The sequence below is a fragment of the Saccopteryx leptura genome, chromosome X (genome assembly GCF_036850995.1).
Source record: "Saccopteryx leptura isolate mSacLep1 chromosome X, mSacLep1_pri_phased_curated, whole genome shotgun sequence".
Classification (NCBI taxonomy): domain Eukaryota; kingdom Metazoa; phylum Chordata; class Mammalia; order Chiroptera; family Emballonuridae; genus Saccopteryx; species Saccopteryx leptura.
The window spans coordinates 130,513,019-130,532,206 of NC_089516.1; the positions used below are offsets into that span (position 1 = coordinate 130,513,019).

Consider the following 19,188-nt stretch of genomic DNA (forward strand, 5'->3'; position numbering starts at 1 on the left):
TGACGAATGTAAAAATAAGAAACAAAATGGTGTAGAGATGATACAAATGGCATAAAATGAACAAAGAAAGTTATGATATATAACAATAATGAAAGAAAATTATGATAAAATATGACAAAGATTTTTATAACATCATTTCACAGTACTGTACATATAGCCTACTCAACTTACAACCAAATCATGTTACGACTGGTCTGTCAGAACAATCATTGTTATGTAACTATTTTTACTTTTTTAAAAGATTTTTTCCATAAATTTAGATCATGAGCTAGTTAAACAATATGAATTATTCAATAAAGTCATAAGGTAAGGTATATTTAAATATGTTGAAAGAATTTTTTTTACCTATCTGTATTTATAATGCAAAAGCTAACAAATTAAATGAAAATAAATGAACATATTTTCACAATCAATTTGACATCACAAATTATTTTCAGAGCTTGAGCTATTTAGAAATCTACATAATTCTTTTATCCTCTTCCTTCTCCTCACTTAAAATTGATTTTACAAGTTTTCCAAATTGTATTTTTTTTCCCAAAGAGTCTCATTGATTATGTGCAGATATCAAGGAAATTTTTTTTCTGTTTTGAGGCATTTTTCCCAGCGACACATTTCTAGGAAGATGGATTTTGAAACTGTCTTAAGTTCTATACAGTGTACATCCCTGATTCGCAATATTTCAAATTTTCTCTTGGCAATAGTGAAATAATAGACATTAATAATATTCCCCAAATAATATTCCATTAATTTTATTATTGTTTAACATGGAAAAAAAATACCCCCAGTAGAATTTGATTCCAATTAGTTCTTGGCGAGAACATAAGAAAAGTAGCATTATTAGTTACAAACTTGGTTTCCCTTGACAGAGATCGATAGCTCCAAACCCGATATCACTGCTTTAGCCAAGTCACGCACTAATAGTCTTATTGTCTTGTTCTGCTGTAGATGTGTTCTCTGTGCCATTGCCCTGGAGCGACAATTGGTTGTGATGTGAAAACATGTCACAGGACATACCACTACCACTGCGCATTGCATGACAAAGCTCAAGTACGAGAGAAGCCTTCACAAGGAATTTACATGTAATTATGAAACTTCTCTTCCTGTGTGTTAAGTCATAATTTCTTTAGGCTTTTGTGCAAATGTTTTCCATTTCAAAACATTTCATCACCTTAGTAAAGAGTCATTTTGTTAAGCAATGTAATGTTTAGAGAAATGGCATAGGAAGTTTAATAATAAGGTTTTGGGATCCAGCTTGTGTGAGTAGGGTGAAGTGGACTGTTCGTTTTCTTTATTTGAAAAATGAGTTTAGTTTCTTTACTTGATAATTTTTTATTTCTTCATTTTTATAGGGTTTATTGCCGGAAACACAAGAGAACCGCTCATAACTCTGAAGGTACGTCATTCAGCAAATTTTCAATTTCAAGAAGAAATTTGAGTAAAATAGGAATGAATTATACTATATTAGTTTTTACGGTAAGATGTAATCTCCATATTGAATACATTTTGAAGAATTAAGAAAAGCATTAGGATACATAAATATATAGTAGTGAAAAAGATCTGAATTTTTAAGAAAACTTTTATTTCAAAGTTGAGTTAGTCAAGAGTATATTTATCTTTAAGAAGAAATGATGCTAATGGTTAGGAATTTCAATGTTGATGTAAGTGTGTTCATAGATTATAAAGTTAATAATTGGCCTACTGTTAGATGCAGAAATTTAAACTGGATAATAGTACATTTTCTGATCACCAGGCTTTCTATTAAATTTTTATTCACATTGTAGTACTTTTTTGTTTCTTTTGTTTTAAAACATTTTTTATTATTCTAGAGATAGGGGAGAGAGATTAGGAGGAGGAGAAAGAGAGAGAGAGAGAGAGAGAGAGAGAGAGAGAAGGGGGAGGGGCAGGAAGCATCAACTCCAGCATGTGTGTTGATCCGGCATCCTCAGAGTTTCAGGTCAACGCTTTATCTACTGCGCCACTGCAGGTCAGGGCTGTTTTTTAATGCAGACATGTTCATAAGAAGTAATCAATTTTAAAATGCAAACTTAAAATTATTTTATAGATTGTTTTCACTTAAATTTATACAAAACTGGGTTAGTCATGTTTATATATAGTTAGCCACGTTGTACTTGGTCTTTAAAAGGTATGGGAAAGTTCTCAAATTGAGTTCTGACTTGTTTTTTAAATATTTGCAGACAGGTGGTTTTTCAATGTAAAAAGGCTTATATTTAATCTGATATTTTTCTGTTTTTCCGTTTAGATTAATGATCTTTAGAGTTTTTTTTAGCTTCCTAGGACGTGTTGCTTAGAATCGTTGGAGCGTATTGTTTTAGGAAGCTGTTTTCTTAAGACTTACTTATCAGTGTTAGAATATTACAGTTTGTGGCCCCTTTGGATGTCTTAGATTTTGACTTTACAATATAAAATAGTATTATTTCCACTTTGCTCCAGATTGGTCTACTTATACTGCTCATAAAAACTGGAGGATATTTTATTGCTTCCTATCCATTTTGAAATTGCCCCTAGTTTTTGTGAGCAGTCTACTTTAAAAGTGCTGCTTACGTTTTTGTCTCTCACTATTCACCCCCCCATGCCTTCCACAATGTTGTTCGTTAGTGGGCACCTGAAACCTGTATTATTATGTTAACCAGTGTCACCCAATACATTGAACTTTAAGAAGTGCTGGCTAAAAATACAGTGTAAAGCGAAATACAGTCTTAGCAAAAACTTGTTTTGAAGGTAAACATATTGGAATAACTGGTAAACCTTCATAGAGTTTCTCAGGTTTTCTTCCTTACTTAGTTCTAGAATTGAATTGAAACCCCTTTTGTGAAAGGTGAAGAGTGATGAGCTTTTCCAGGGGAGCTGAAGGAAGGGTATGGGGGTGATGACGGACGGAGACTGGACTGTAGGTGCGAACACACTATGCAAGGTACAGAGATGTGTTGTAGAACTGGGCACCTGAAACCTGGAATTATGTTAACCAGTGTCACCCCAATAAATTCAGTAAAAAGAACAAAAAGAATTTTTAAGAGTAATCTTTCTCACCTTCCATTACTTCAGATTTTAACAGTGTATTTATTTTATTCTCTTTAAGATTGTAGTGACCATATATGGCAAGCCAAGGATTGAGACTTATGACCTGATAAATACAAGTATATGAGCATTCCAAGGCAGGATATTTTTGAGGATGGCAGCAATGATTAATTTAGACATCTCCCCCTTTAATGCTCTAGATTTTTGAAGCTTATAGTACCATCTAGTGGTAGAGAAAAGTCACTGCAGACTATGTAATTTTTACCACCTTTTTGCTTTAAGAACCTTCTTAATGAGAAAGATCTAAATTCATACTTTTAAAATTTTATTATTTATTGATTTTTTTAAGGGACGGGGATAGGGAGAGAGAAAGAGAGAGATGCCAACTTATTTATGCATTCATTGGTTAGTTGTTTTTCTTTTTTTACAGAGTCAGAGAGAGGGATAGACAGGGACAGACAGACAGGAACAGAGAGATGAGAAGCATCAATCATCAGTTTTTCGTTGTGACACCTTAGTTGTTCATTGATTGCTTTCTCATATGTGCCTTGACTGTGGGGCCACAGCTGACTGAGTGACCCCTTGCTCGAGCCAGCGACCTTGGGCCCAAGCTGGTGAGCTTTTTTGCTCAAATCAGATGAGCCCGCACTCAAGCTGGCGACCTCGGGGTCTCGAACCTGGGTCCTAGGCATCCCAGTCCGACGCTCTATCCACTGAGCCACTGCCTGGTCAGGCTAAATTCATACTTTTAAAGATAACTTATTTTAATATAACTGGCAGGGTAGCTACAATTCAAATTTGTGAGACAATTGATTTGAATTTTGAGTTCTGTGTATGCTTTTGGAGCACATTGGGGCCCCTTGTATTAGTGATAATATATGTAGTGCGTTTATACTTATATTGTAGAACTTGAAGCACAATTTTATAATTGAAAAGTATTACAGAATTCATATTTATTGAATTTTGACTTTTATAACATTTATCTCACTTGAGCTTATTTGTTATTGAGTTTATTTGATATTTGTCAGAAACAATTTCCAATTATTTCATTGTTCTAATGAGAAGCATGTTCCATTTCTGTGATGGCAAACCTTTTTATAAAAACCACCCACTTTTGCAGTGCTGGTCAACCTAGTCCTTCTCGCCCACTAGTGGGCGTTCCAGCTTTCATGGTGGGCCAATTGCGGCACCATTTGGTTGCTCCACTACCACCCACCATGATAGCTGGAATGCCCACTAGTGGGCGGGAGGAACCAGGTTGACCAGCACTGCAAAAGTGGGCGGTTTTTATAAAAGGTTCGCCATCACGGTTCTATTTTCTGATTGTAATTTACAATGGGGGTTTATAGGATTGCATTTAAGGGTCTTTGTTTGAAAATTGTACTGTACTCATCTGTATAGCAAAGAGGAATTTATACTTGTGGTGTTTTCTTTATCATTTGCCATTTGTGGCTCAATACCTACTTTGCTAATACTGAAAATGATAAATACTATATAATTCAGTCTGTCATATTAGTTTGACATAACATGAACTGTATTTTAAAATATTAAATTTAAGAATCTTTCTATTGTCTCTATAGTTTTTCACTTTTCCAGAATGTCAGTAGTTAGAATCATACAGTAGATAGTCTTTTCAGATTGGCTTCTTTCATTTAGTTGGCCTTTTTTGGAAGGGGGTGGTTAGTGGATATATAAATACTTACACAAGTAAACGATCCTATAGGCAAGAAGAGATTGAAGGTAGAAGAGGAGGATTCATGGCACAAGCATAACGATTGGCCTGTAATAGAAGGAGATTTCGCCCTGGCTAGTTGGCTCAGCGGTACAGTGTTGGTAGGGCGTGTGGAAGTCCTGGGTTTGAATCCTGGTCAGGGAACACAGGAGAAGTGACCATGTGCATCTCTACCCTCCCCCCTTCTCTCTCTTTCTCTCTCTTCCTCTCCTCTCTCTTCATCTCCCACAGACATGGCTCAATGGTTTGAGCATGTTGGCCCTGGGCACTGAGGATGGCTCCATGGCCTCTGCCTCAGGCACTAAAATGGCTCAGTTGTTGAGCAACAGCACAGCGGTTCCAGATGGGCAGAGCATCACCTGGGTAGGGGGCTTGTTGGGGTCGGGTAGCATGCTGGAGTCTCACTCTGCCTCCCTGCCTCTCACTTAATTAAAAAAAAAAACAAATTGGAGGATATATCCACTGTAATAGGAGATAAGGAAGAGAATAGGTGGCTCCTATCTGATCTGAGGGAGAATGTGGGGAGAGGCGTGAGGGTTAGAAGTAGATTGAAAGAGGAGAAGGTTTGAAAGAACAGTTGTGAAGACCGGGAGAGGAAGTTTGCCTAGAGAAATATAAGGTTTCTAGACTGGCGAGGCCAATTTGAGGTTGATAACCATGAATTTATGTAGCGATATCGTCAGTCAGATTGTGTGACTTTCCTCCAGCAATTCAGGATCCTGAGCATAGCGTAGAGAAAGTGGCTAGTTGATTAATTCAGAATTGAGATTTTTTTGTCTACGGCCATACCACCCTGAACGCGCCCGATCTCGTCTGATCTCGGAAGCTAAGCAGGGTCGGGCCTGGTTAGTACTTGGATGGGAGAATTGAGATTTTTGCCAGGTGGGCTTCACAAAGAAGTAAAGGGGTAAAGGAATTTAGGATATATGCTAGAGAGAAACCTAAGATCGGGATGTGAAGGCAGGAAGAGAAGAAAAATGGGAAGGAATTATATTCTGGAGGTCTTGATAAAGAACAATGAAAATGAAAGTACTTGGGAAAGCAGTCATTTGTGGTTCCAAAGTGTGAAGTAGTTATTTCAGAGGTAGAGCTGTTTGAAGGGATTATAAGGTATGACTAGGGATTGGGTACTTGATGGGCATTATTGAAGGTCAAGGAACTGACTGGCCAGGAGTTGTTTGGGTCATCTGTGTGTACAGTGGAAATCACCAGGTGGTGGCAGGGGTCAGGAGAGAGAAAAGGTCTGTGAGGTGTGTGCTAAGGAACGTCTAACTGTGTAGGTAGATGATTGGGAGATGGTAATTGTTAGCAACAAGGAGAAGAAGGATAGCATGCCCTGTGGACCAGCAGAATTGGCATCATCTGGGGGTTTGTTAGACATGCCTAATCTCAAGCTTCACTTCTGACATACTAAATAGGAATTGCCATTTTAACATGATCCTAGGTGGTTTGTATTTACATTGAAGTTTGAGAATCAGTGGGTTTGCTCAGTGGTCGGCAAACTCATTAGTCAACAGAGCCAAATATCAACAGTACAACGATTGAGATTTCTGTTGAGAGCCAGGTTTTTTATTTATTTATTTTTTTAAAACATTTTTTTTAAATTTTATTTATTCATTTTAGAAAGGAGAGAGAGAGAGGAGAGAGACTGAGAGAGAAGGGGGGGAGGAGCAGGAAGCATCAACTCCCATATGTGCCTTGACCAGGCAAGCCCAGGGTTTGGAACTGGCGACCTCAGCGTTTCCAGGTCGACGCTTTATCCACTGCGCCACCACAGGTCAGGCTAAGCCAGGTTTTTTAAACTTAAACTATATGGGTAGGTACATTGTTATTAACTTAATCAGAGTACTCCTAAGCTGACCAAAGAGCTGCATGTGGCTCGCGAGCCGCGGTTTGCCGACCACTGGCTTAGCTGAATGACAAGGACCTCAGAGGTGCAGCAGGGGTTTTTATAAAGGGATAGAGAACTAATGGCCTGACAGGGGTATCTGGTAGAACTTCCTTTGGCTATGGAAATATTCTGCATTTGCATTTTCCAGTATGGTAGCCACTAGCCACATGGGGTTACTGAGCCCTTTAAAGTGGTCGTAGTGCCTTCCTATTCTTTTTTTTTTAATTTAGTAACAGAGACAGAGAGTCAGAGAGAGGGACAGATAGGACAGACAGACAGGAAGGGAGAGAGATGAGAAGCATCAATTCTTTGTTGCAACACCTTAGTTGTTCACTGATTGCTTTCTCATATGTGCCTTGACTTGGGGGCTACAGCAGACTGAGTGACCCCTTGCTTGAGCCAGTGACCTTGGGCTCAAGCTGGCGAGCTTTGCTCAAACCAGATGAGCCCACGCTCAAGCTGGCGACCTCGAGGTCTTGAACCTGGGTCCTTCCGCGTCCAAGTCCAACACTCTGTCCACTGCACTACCGCCCAGTCAAGCACTTTCCTATTCTTAATGGAAACTTAGACATTAAAAATGGACAGGAATAGCCAGAATTAAATACTAGAGCTTATGGATTTTTCCTTTGTTGGCCTGTGTATTTAGATAATAGGTATTTTTTTACCTTTTTCAGAACAATATTTCAAAAATGGCAAACATTGGTAATAACAAATAGCTCTAGCTTGTAACTGATGCTAGTATCTTTTGTAGAAGTGCTTTAATGTTATAGCTTGTCATTACTAAGCATTTGAGTTTCCATAAGGAACTGTGATGACATGTGAATTAGTGGTTCTTTTATTTTTTTTTATTTTAATTTAAAAAAATATTTTTCTGAAGTGAGAAGCAGGGAAACAGACAGACTCCTGCATACACCCTACCGGGATCCACCCAGCATGCCCACCAGGGGGCGATGCTCTGCCTATCTGGGGCCTGAGGCAGAAGCCATGCCTGGGCCAACTTTGCTCCTCTGTGGGAGGGGAAGAGAGAGATAGAGAGGAAGAAGAGGGGGGAAGGATGAAGAAGCAGATGGGCCCTGGCCGGTTGGCTCAGTGGTAGAGCATCGGCCTGGCGTGCAGAGGTCCCGGGTTCGATTCCCAGCCAGGGCACACAGGAGAAGCGCCCATCTGCTTCTCCACCCCTCCCCCTCTCCTTCTTCTCTGTCTCTCTCTTCCCCTCCCACAGCGAGGCTCCATTGGAGCAAAGATGGCCCGGGCGCTGGGGATGGCTCCTTGGCCTCTGCCCCAGGCACTGGAGTGGCTCTGGTCTCAACAGAGCAACGCCCCCTGGTGGGCAGAGCGTCGCCCCCTGCCCTGCCCCCTGCCCCTGGTGGGCGTGCCGGGTGGATCCTGGTCGGGCGCATGCGGGAGTCTGTCTGACTGTCTCTCCCCGTTTCCAGCTTCAGAAAAATACAAAAAAAAAAAAAAAAAAAAAGGCAGATGGGCGCCTCTCCTATGTGCTCCAGTGGGGAATCGAACCCAGAACTTGCACATGCCAGGCCAACGCTCTATTGCTGAGCCAACCAGTCAGGGCTGAACAGTGGTTCTTTTAAAAACAATTTTCATTAAGGGGATAAGGGATTTCTTTGTATTAATAATTTGTATGGAGCAAAGTAATGTGATGAGATAGCGTAATGCTGGTGGCCAAGGCCAGGCAAGTTCACTTCGGATTCAGGCAGACGGTAGAGAAACTGTGGAGCTGAAAAGCATTGGGCTGTTTCATTTAATAGTCTCACAAGGGCAGGCAAGCACACAGGCAGGGGAAACCGCCTCTCAGGCAAACAAACAGCAAAATGGCCCCTCCCAGTGGGTAGCCTTATATAGGCCATACACATGTGATGCTGCTACACACCCACACACCGATCTGGCAAAGTGCTTACAGCTGGTAACCCGCAGCAAGCCTCACACAGCTGCCCCAAAGATAAAAAGTATCTAGAGTAGAAGCTGAATGTTAGTTGTTCACAGCAATGATGTGTAGATTTTGATCACAAACGTAACCTCAGCTCAGTTTAGGTTCTTCAAATGATAAAAAGCCAAACGTGGTTTATTATTTATCTTAAATTACTTAATATAGAATGTTTTACATGGGATGGGTGCTCAAGAAATGTTTATAACCACTTTATTTTCTTCGGCTTGAATCTGAGCAAGGTATTCAATATGTCACTGATTTGGGGTGATGCTTCCTTTGCTGAAGGCTCTCCTGCACTCATTGTTAGTAGCTCAAGGTGAATAAATAAAATGGTGTTTCAGCATTTGGGCAGTAGGGAAGCATAGTTTAGTGACAGATATGATCAGCTGATTAAAATACAGTGGTGACAGATGAAGTATTTAAGAGAGATAAAGGAGCATCACATTTGCATCTTAATTCTTAAAACTTAGAAAAAGTATGTGAGTATTTAGAAAGAATGAATGATAAAGCAAATGTGACATATTCACATTTGGGTAAAGGGCATATAGGAAGATTTTTACAAATTTTTATAAGGCTGAAATGACCTAAAAAGGTATTATAGTGATTAGTGCCATGATTACAGTGACCATAAAGTCCCAAGTGTTCTGAAAAAGTGTAAAGTAATCTTTTCTGCCTAAACTTGGAGACTCTGGCCTTGATTTTCAGAGACCTGGTTGGATGCCCTAACCCAGTGGTCCCCAACCTTTTTTGGGCTACAGACCAGTTTAATATCAGAAAATATTTTCACAGACCGGCCTTTAGGGTGGGACGGATAAATGTATCACGTGACCGAGACAAACATCAAGAGTGAGTCTTAGACGGATGTAACAGAGGGAATCTGGTCATTTTTTAAAAATAAAACATCGTTCAGACTTAAATATAAATAAAACGGAAATAATTTAAGTTATTTATTCTTTCTCTGCCGACCAGTACCAAATGGCCCACGGACCGGTACTGGTCCTCGGCCTGGGAGTTGGGGACCACTGCCCTAACAGTTCAGAATCTTTATAGTGAAGATTGCTTGTCAAGTCATATAACTCAGTTTGTTTCTGGAAAACTGGTCACCATGGTTATATTAATATTAGAAGTACACTGAAAGTATGTTATTTGTGTAGCTTCAAAGTCTTTGCCTGCTTTAATATTTCCTTAGGATTTTCCTTCTCTAGTTTCTCTAGAATATACTACAACTTCGAATCTTCATTACTTTTATTAATTGGAAGTTTGGGGGAGATTTTAATATGGTGTCAAAGTCTTTAAAAAGCATTTGAGTTTGGTAGCATTGATTAAAATTTATTAAGAACCGGAAAGGCAGTTTTATAAACTGAATGAACATGGGCTTTGAAATCAGATCTGTATTTTCATCTTAGCTTTGCCGCTTCCTAGTTACATGATCTTGGACACATTATTTAGTGACCCTTGGAGCCACAGATAACTGCATCTATAAAATGGAAATTAAAAAAACCCACCAAATAGTAAGGATTAAATGAAATAACTGTGCGTCAAGCTCTGAGCAACGTCCTGGGCATCTAGTGAGCGCTCAGTAAGTACTGTGTTCCATATCATCACCGTCATCATACTTTCATTCCTTGAAAACTCCACCCACCTTTATTGCCACTCATCTTTTCATGTGCTCTTCCTTGTAAGGTAATAGGATTTAAATTGTCTTTGTGATTTAACTTGGAAAACTTTAGTAGTGTATTCATAGTGTGCTTTTTACTATATCTGACTCCCTTTTCTTTCATTGATTCTCCAGATTTATTGACTCCCCGTGTGCCAGGTGCTGTGCTAGGCATTATTTACCCTCCTCCTCTTTGATTTAGCACACTTCACAACCTTGCATTATAACAAGTTTCAAACCTGCAAGAGTGTGTTTGCAACAGAGGCCATCACCCAGCCTGTGCGGTTAGCAGCTCCCTGCCGCTCTTGTCTCATCTGTGCTCCCCACCCACTTCCTCCATCTGAATTATTTTGAATTAAATACCAGATGTCATATTTCACTTCGGCATACTTAATTAAAAATAATATGTTTTGATCTGTGCTGTGTATTTATATATGCATATATATGCATATGCATAAAAGTAACAATTTATCTGATAACTACTGAAAAAGCAGAACGCAGAGTTTACTAGTGACACGGAGCATGCAGAGCAAATGCACATGTTTCCACTGGAGAAGGCAGGACAAGTGACCGCCAGCCTTCCTTTAGTAGCAGCAATAAAGACTCAAAATAGTTGGTGATTGTTTCCCCAGCCTTAACGATTGACCTTGTTTCTCTCTCTCTCTCTCTCTCTCTCTCTCTTTCTCTCTTTTGCTTTTAGCGAGAGAGACAGAAAGGGAGAGAGATGAGAAACATCAACTCATAGTTGCTGCACTTTAATTGTTCATTAACTCATTAAATGCTTTCTCAAATGTACCTTGACTGGGTGGCTCCAGCCGAGCCAATGACCTCTTGCTCAAGCCAGAGACCATGGGGTCATGTCTATGATCCCGCACTCAAGCCAGCGACTTCGGGGTCTCAAACCTGGGTCCTCCGCATCCCAGTCTGACGCTCTATCCATTGCGCCACTGCCTGGTCAGGCAGGCTCTCTTTTTCTTAAAAAAAATTCCAACAAAGATTTATTGAGTGCCTGGTGGGTGTGAGCACATTGAGGAATTTAGAAATGTAGTCTGTGGACAAAGGACTTACAGTCTACTCTATGACAAGAGTAATAATTAACAATTGAATAGAATTTTATAGTTTACAAAGCATTTTTCACAACATTGTCTTAAGGCAGCCTTTTCAGGAAGGTGTTAATCATATTGCCATTTCATATACCAAGAATGTTAAGAACTTTACCAAGTTCAGACCTAGCAAGTGGCAGTCTTCAGGCATTCTGTCCAGGGGTTCTTTCTACTGCACACTCTTACCTGATGTGAGAATTTAGGATGGGGAGGGAAATGTGCCTTAAACCAGTGAGGTAGAAGATGAGCAAAACACTGACTAGGAAGGAGAAATGAATTGGTAAAGGGACAGACAGGACTTTATAATAGGAGGAGGAGAGCTGGTTTCCTGGTAGATTGGTCACTCCTATGCCTCCTGGGGGCAATCAGAAGGGTAACATGGTCATTCTACAGTGACAGACATCTGGGGGCCATGCTCACCAATGTTGGGAGCTCTTGGTCTGGCACCGATGGAGGACAGCCTTGTTTTCTCATGTACCGTCTCAGCCTGGGGTTTCAGAATTTGCAGCTGTGGATGCAAGCCTAAGGTTTTATGTTTTATTGTGATCATTTGTTTAAATAGGTATATGGATGTTGTACAAAAATCAGCAGTTGAAGAGAATGCGCTGTAAGGGAGCTTCCTCCCATCCTTGTCCTTGCATCTGTTTACCGATTTCTTTGCTGAGAGCAGCCACTTCTATCAGATTCTTTTGTATCCTGCTAAAGCAATTCTGTGCATACATAAAACATGTACACCTTCTTTTTCTGACTTCAAATATGTATTTCAGTGACAATGGGTATTAACACTTTAAAAGCACGTAGTAACTCACCGATAAATATTTGTCCCAGCTCTGCCACTACTTAGCTGTGTGACTATGGTCAAAGTTCTTTAACCTTTCTGAACTTACTTTTCTTACTGTGAAATGGGGGATGGGGATAGTGATTGATACAACCTCCTGGGGCTGTTGTAAGGCTCAAATGAGATAAAGCATATACACCGCATACCATGTCTTGTGTAGTCACAACTCAAAGAACTCCAATGCTAGCTCATTCTTGAGTATTTACAATTCATAGATGATGTGAGAGAGAGCAAGATCTATAGAACACTGTGCTTAGAATGCCATTTCCTTGTACATCCTTTTTTTTTTTTTTTTTTTTTTTTCCTGAAGCTGGAAACGGGGAGAGACAGTCAGACAGACTCCTGCATGCGCCCGACCAGGGTCCAACCGGCATGCCCACCAGGGGCGTCGCTCTGCCGCAACCAGAGCCACTCTAGCGCCTGGGGCAGAGGCCAAGGAGCCATCCCCAGCACCCGGGCCATCTTTGCTCCAATGGAGCCTTGGCTGCGGGAGGGGAAGAGAGAGACAGAGAGGAAGGAGGGGGGGTGGTGGAGAAGCAAATGGGCGCTTCTCCTATGTGCCCTGGCCGGGAATCGAACCCGGGTCCCCCGCAAGCCAGGCTGACGCTCTACCGCTGAGCCATGACGCTCTACCGCTGAGCCAACCGGCCAGGGCCTTGTACATCCTTTTAAAACCACATTTGTACATGCAGAGAAAATGGCAGCTGACATTTACTGAGAGCATCCTATGTGCCAGGTGCTGCGGAACAGTGCGGCTCCTAATAACGGTGTGGAATTAAGGAAACACACTTATTAAGGAAACACACTTATTAAGAAAAAATGGGACCGGGAGGACTCTTCAAATGCTGATGGCAATATCCGAGTGCCCCATAGTCCCAGTTTGCTTTATTATATAGTCATATGCAAATCAAGAAAGTCCTTGCTACAAAGTTACACATCCAGGCTAAAACAGGAACTCTCCCAAGGCATAAACAGGAATCCCCCTACCATGCATAAGCGAAATCAGCCAACATCTGAACAAACAAAGAGTCAGAGGAAGGGCATGTAAATTGCTTCCAGCAAGTTAAGGAAGCAAGTGAAGTGGGTGCAAATACTCAGCATCATAGCCAACATGGAGGTGAAGGGGGGAGAACTTAGCCTTTTGCTAAGCCTTGAATCTACAAAGGCTTTTTGCCATTTATGGTCCACAACAGCCAGGCACTGTTCTGGGTTAAGTACTTTACATGAACTAATTTAATTCAGGAACATTCTGAGGTGGGTCTTAGCTTTAAAGACACACAGTCCAGGGAACACGGGGGTGGGGGTGGGGAGAGGGTGTTATATTGAGTGGGACGCTTGAATCCATGTGACCACAATAAATTAAAATTAATACAAAAATGAAAAACTTTAATAGAGAAAACACAGTCAATGGCAAACAGGATTCAGAATCAGGCTGTCAACCCTTGAGGTTGAGAAAAGAAGCAGTGAGCAGTGGTGGCCTTAAGAGGGAAGGGGGCAGCCTGTGAGAAGGAAGGGAAGCTAGAACCCTAGGCTATCAGCTGCGGCTGCAGAGCAGGTGGGATTAGAGGTGGAAAGGAAGAGTGTTGACTGTTTTTATACAGATCTTTTATAATTAAAGAAAACGTTAAGGCAGCCTTGGTCTTGGTACGGTGGATAGAGCTTCATCCCAGAGTGCTGAATCACAGCTTCAACCCCAGGATTGCTGGTTTGAGCCCTGGTTAGGGCTCAACCCTGAAGGCGACTGCCTGAGCCCCAGTCAGGCCACATATGAGAAACAGTCAATAAGGACACAACTAAGTGGAACAGTGAATTGATGCTTCTCTCTCTCTCTCTCTCTCTCTCTTGCTTTCTCTCTCTCTCTGTCTCGCTCCTACTCTCTCCCCTCCCTCTCCCCCTCCTTCTTCCTCTCTTTCAAATAAAAATGTTAAAATATTTTTACAATTTTAAATTGGGAAAAGAAAACCAGTAAGTAACCATGAAAACATTAAACAAAGGTTCTGTGACTAGCTTTGTATTCACATTTTCAATTATTATTATTAGTAGTAGTAGTAGTAATAGTAGTATTAGGACAGAGAGGGACAGACAGGCAGGAAGGGAGAGAGATGAGAAGCATCAGTTCTTTCTTGCGGCTCCTTAGTTGTTCATTGATTGCTTTCTCATATGTGCCTTGACCAGGGGGCTACAGCAGACTGAGTGACCCCTTGCTTGAGCCAGTGACCTTGGGCTCATGTCTGTGATCCCACACTCAAGCCAGTGATCTTGTGCTCAAGCTGGGGAGCCCTCAGCCAATCCAGACAAGCCCTCACTGAAGCTGGTGACCTCAGGGTTCCAAGCCTCAGTCATCAGCATCCTGGGCTGACGCTGTATTCATTGTGTCACTGCCTGGTCAGGCTTTTTCAATTATTTTTTAGGATAAGTTCCCAAAAGTAAAATCACTGGCTCAAACAGTTCAATTTTTTAAAAATTATTTATTTATTTTTTAGAGACACAGAGAGAGACAGAGAGAGAGAGAGAGAAGGGGGGAAGAGCGGGAAGTATCAACTCATAGTTGCTTCCCGTATGTGCCTTGTGCAGGCAAGCATAGGGTTTTGAACCTGTGACCTCAGTGTTCCAGGTCAACTCTTGACCCACTGTGCAACCACAGGTCAAGCAGTTCAGTTTTTTTTTGTTTGTTTTGTTTTGTTTTGTATTTTTCTGAAGCTGGAAACGGGGAGAGACAGTCAGACAGACTCCCGCATGCACCCGACCAGGATCCACCTGGCACGCCCACCAGGGGCGAAGCTCTGCCCTTCTGGGGGAGTCGCTCTGCCGCGACCAGAGCCACTCTAGCACCTGGGGCAGAGGCCAAGGAGCCATCCCCAGCGCCCGGGCCATCTTTGCTCCAATGGAGCCTTGGCTGCGGGAGGGGAAGAGAGAGACAGAGAGGAAGGAGAGGGGGGTTGAGAAGCAAATGGGCACTTCTCCTATGTGCCCTGGCCGGGAATCGAACCCGGGTCCCTCGCATGCCAGGCCGACGCTCTACCGCTGAGCCAACCGGCCAGGGCCAGTTCAGTTTTTTTTAAGAGAGAGACAAATAGGGAAAGACAGACAGGAAGGGACAGAGGGAGATGCGAAGCATCAATTCTTTGTTGTGGGACCTTCGTTGCTCAGTGACTGCTTTCTTGGCAGTTCAGTCTTTCTAAGGTTGCCACACTTCTTTCTGGAAAGATTGTGCCACATTATATTCCTGTCAGCAGAGCATGACTTTACCCCTTCCTTTCACCACGTTGGGTATTAGATATTCTTTTCATTACAAAGGTAATACAATGCCCATTGTTTTAAAAAATTCAAATAGAACAATAGTACTAGTAAAATTAGAATAGTTTAAAAAACACTGTTCACTCTAAAATCACATTCTCTAGGAGTAAATAATAAAATAGCTTGATGTATATCTTCCTAAAGCCTTTTGTACATACTCATAATCTTACATACATACATATATATCTCTGCATACTTTAAAAGGTAGATTGGCATAATATATATACTAATGTTATGCAACTTGTTTTTTTCATTCTGTCATATATCACAAACATCCTTTCCTGTCATTGCGTACAGATAGACCTCATTCTTTTTAAGTTATGTCCCCTAAAATAAATAAAGCCATACTTTATTGATGGATATCTCTATTGATAAAAGTCAGTTATACCTATTTTTTCTAAAACATGTAAAACCGTATTGATCTTCCTTGTACATGTGTGCTAATGTAATTACACAAGTGATCTTATAGGACAGAATCCTGGAAGTGGGGGTGTCAGGTGAAAGGGGAAAGGGTCTGTGTGTCTGACAGTGGGAGGAAGTGCTGTCGGATGCACAGTACTGACTTTATACTCCCACAAATGGAGAGTGTTCACTATGAGAGTGTTCAGTTCCCCACACCCGTGCTCCATTTTTTTTTTTTTTTTACAGAGACAGAGAGAGATAGACAGGGACAGACAGACAGGAATGGAGAGAGATGAGAAGCATCAATCATTAGTTTTTCGTTGCAAATTGCAACACCTTAGTTGTTCATGGATTGCTTTCTCATATGTGCCTTTACCGAGGGCCTTCAGCAGACCGAGTAACCCCTTGCTCGAGCCAGTGACCTTGGGTCCAAGCTGGTGAGCTTTTTGCTCAAGCCAGATGAGGCCACGCTCAAGCTAGCAACCCCATGGTCTCAAACCTGGGTCCTTCCGCATCCCAATCTGACGCTCTATCCACTGCGCCACCGCCTGGTCAGGCCCGTGCTCCATTTTATCAGTCTTTACATCTTGGCCTATCTGGTTGTCTTATTTAATCTCCATTTCTTTTATCACTAGTAATGTTGGGCTTCTTCCAGTTGTGAGTGTGAGTGTGTGTGTGTGTGTGTGTGTGTGTGAGTGACAAAGAGACAGAGAGAGGGACAGATAGGGACAGACAAGAAAGGAAGGGAGAGAGATAAGCATCAATTCTTCGTTGTGTCACCTTAGTTGTTCACTGATTGCTTTCTCATATGTGCCTTGACCGGTGGACTACAGCAGAGCAAGTGACTCAAGCCAGCTCAAGCTGGTGAGCTTTGCTCAAAACAGATGAGCCCATGCTCGAGCTGGTGACCTCAGGGTCTCAAACCTGGTTCCTCTGCGTCCCAGTCCAACGCTCTATCCACTGCACCACCGCCTGGTCAGGCTCTTGTTGTTTTTTAATCATTTATATTTCTTCTGCGAATTGCCAGTTTCTATCCCTTGCAATTTTTCTCTTTAAGTTTGTCTTTTTAAAGTTGATCTTTAGTGTTATCTGCAACATAGATATTAATCCTCTGTCACTAAAAGCACATGATTTTCCAATTTATCATTTGTCTTTTCACTTTGTTTATGGTGCTTGTTCCACACACAAATTCAGTCAGATCTCTCAATATTTTCATTTATGGCTTCTGAGGTGTCCCAGCCCCAAGATTATAAAAAATATGCTCCTTCATTTTCTTCTTTTGCATTGATAGTTTGTGATAGATGTTTAAATCCATCTCAAATTTTTAATAGGGTATGAGGAATGAATCTCAACTTTTTCAAAATGGATAGCCAGCTGTGCTGTCCTGTCTGAATGCCACCATTGTCATGCTCTGCATCCCTGTATGTTTACAGTCTAGTTTCCAATCTGGCTTTCTCTTCTGTGGATACATAGATATGTGTTATATATATTTATTCCTGTGTCAGTGTTTTAACTGCTGTTGCTTTATAGTGTATTTTGATTTTTAAAAAGATATTCTTTTGTATTTTACTTTTACTCTTCCAGAAAACCGTGGAATCCAGTTTTAAGTTCTATTTTACTAGAGTTTCTTTAAATTAGGTTAGTGAGAACTGATATTCCAGTGTTGATCCTGTTCATCCAGAGGGGTGGTGTATCTGAACATTTTTTATGGACTTCTGAATGTTTTATTTTTAACACATTTTTCTTGGGTTTAGTGTAGATTACCACTTGATTTGTACTTCTTTGAGTCTAGAGAAGTCAGACTTTCTAAAGGCATGTTTACTTACAGTCTGTGAATCATTTTCTGTTGGAATCTTAATCTTTATGAGTTGATTTCATAAGGATGCCAACCCTTTGTCATAGGTACAGCAGGTCTTTTTTTAGTTGCCTTGTAATTTTTTTAAATTTTTTTATTTATTCATTTTTAGAGAGGAGAGAGAGACAGAGAGGGAGAGAGAGAGAGAGAGACAGAGAGAGAAGGGGGGAGGAGCTGGAAGCATCAACTCCCATATGTGCCTTGACCAGGCAAGCCCAGGGTTTCGAACTGGCGACCACAGCATTTCCAGGTTGACGCTTTATCCACTGTGCCACCACAGGTCAGGCCAGTTGCCTTGTAATTTTATCACTTTAATTTACATTTAGAACTTCGAAAGTTTAATATAGTTAAATCTATCAATTTTTCTGAGATTTTTTTTTTTTTTTTTTTTGCTATTGCTATTATAAGGTCCTTTAAAATTTTTTGCTGAATGAGTCCATATTTAGAAAAGACAAGTATGCCACGTGGAATACTAATCATATTGACCTGATAATGAATCAGTTATTTCTTTATAGATGTTTAATAATATAGTGTTGTTATAGTGTTTGTTATTGTCTTCACTGTAAATAAAAATATTATGTATATCACATATATTTATCAGAATGATTGAAACATTTATGATTTTTCATTTTAAGAATTTTAGTTTTGGGGAAGTTTAAGTAATTTCTAACAGCTTTAAAGATATTCTCTGTGTTAAGAATTGTCAGTTTGAATGTTTAAACTTGGTAGTGTGTTGTGATATGAAATTTTCTCTAGAATTAAGATGAGACGATATTAAATAATGTACTTGTGTGTCTTCACAAGGAGATTCACGGACATGAATTTGTCTCACTGCCTGTGAGACAGTTTCCACTAACTTTTACCCTTCCCCGTGTTTCCTCCCTCAGAACCTACAAGAGTTATATGAAATCGCATCAATACCAATTTTTATGAATTATTTTACAAACAGCCTAAGTTTTTCTCAGGTCCTGAAGTTGATATATTTGAGTACAGTATACTAATTGAATTACCATTTTCTTATCATAATGAATGTGTTTCTATTAAAAAAAACTTTAAAGTATTTATTAGGAAAGATCAGCATAGGAGTTGATATGTTTTTTGTGTGTGACAGAGACAGAAAGAAGGACAGACAGACAAGAAGGGAGAGAGATGAGAAGCATCAATTCTTCATTGGGGCACCTTAATTGTTCATTGATTGCTTTCTCATATGTGCCTTAAACGGGGAGCTACAGCAGACCGAGTAACCCCTTGCTTGAGCCAGCGATATTGGGCTCAAGCTGGTGAGCTTTGCTCAAACCAGATGAGCCCGCACTCAAGCCTGTGACCTCGGAGTCTCGAACCTGGGTCCTCTGCGTCCCAGTCCAACGCTGTATCCACTGCGCCACCGCCTGGTCAGGCTTGATATGCTTTCTCACAGAGAAATTAGTTCCTG

At 40.8% G+C, this 19,188-nt stretch overlaps 1 protein-coding gene across 3 annotated transcripts in view; it reads left to right on the plus strand.

Moving 5' to 3' along the window:
* Window positions 1–19,188, plus strand: part of PHF6 (PHD finger protein 6) — a 66,429-nt gene that overhangs the window by 21,781 nt on the left and 25,460 nt on the right. For all 3 annotated transcript variants that reach the window (XM_066357195.1, XM_066357196.1, XM_066357197.1), the window contains exons 4-5: window positions 946–1,079; window positions 1,350–1,393. In XM_066357195.1, coding sequence (XP_066213292.1) covers window positions 946–1,079; window positions 1,350–1,393 — 178 coding nt within the window. The remainder of the gene's footprint in view (window positions 1–945; window positions 1,080–1,349; window positions 1,394–19,188) is intronic.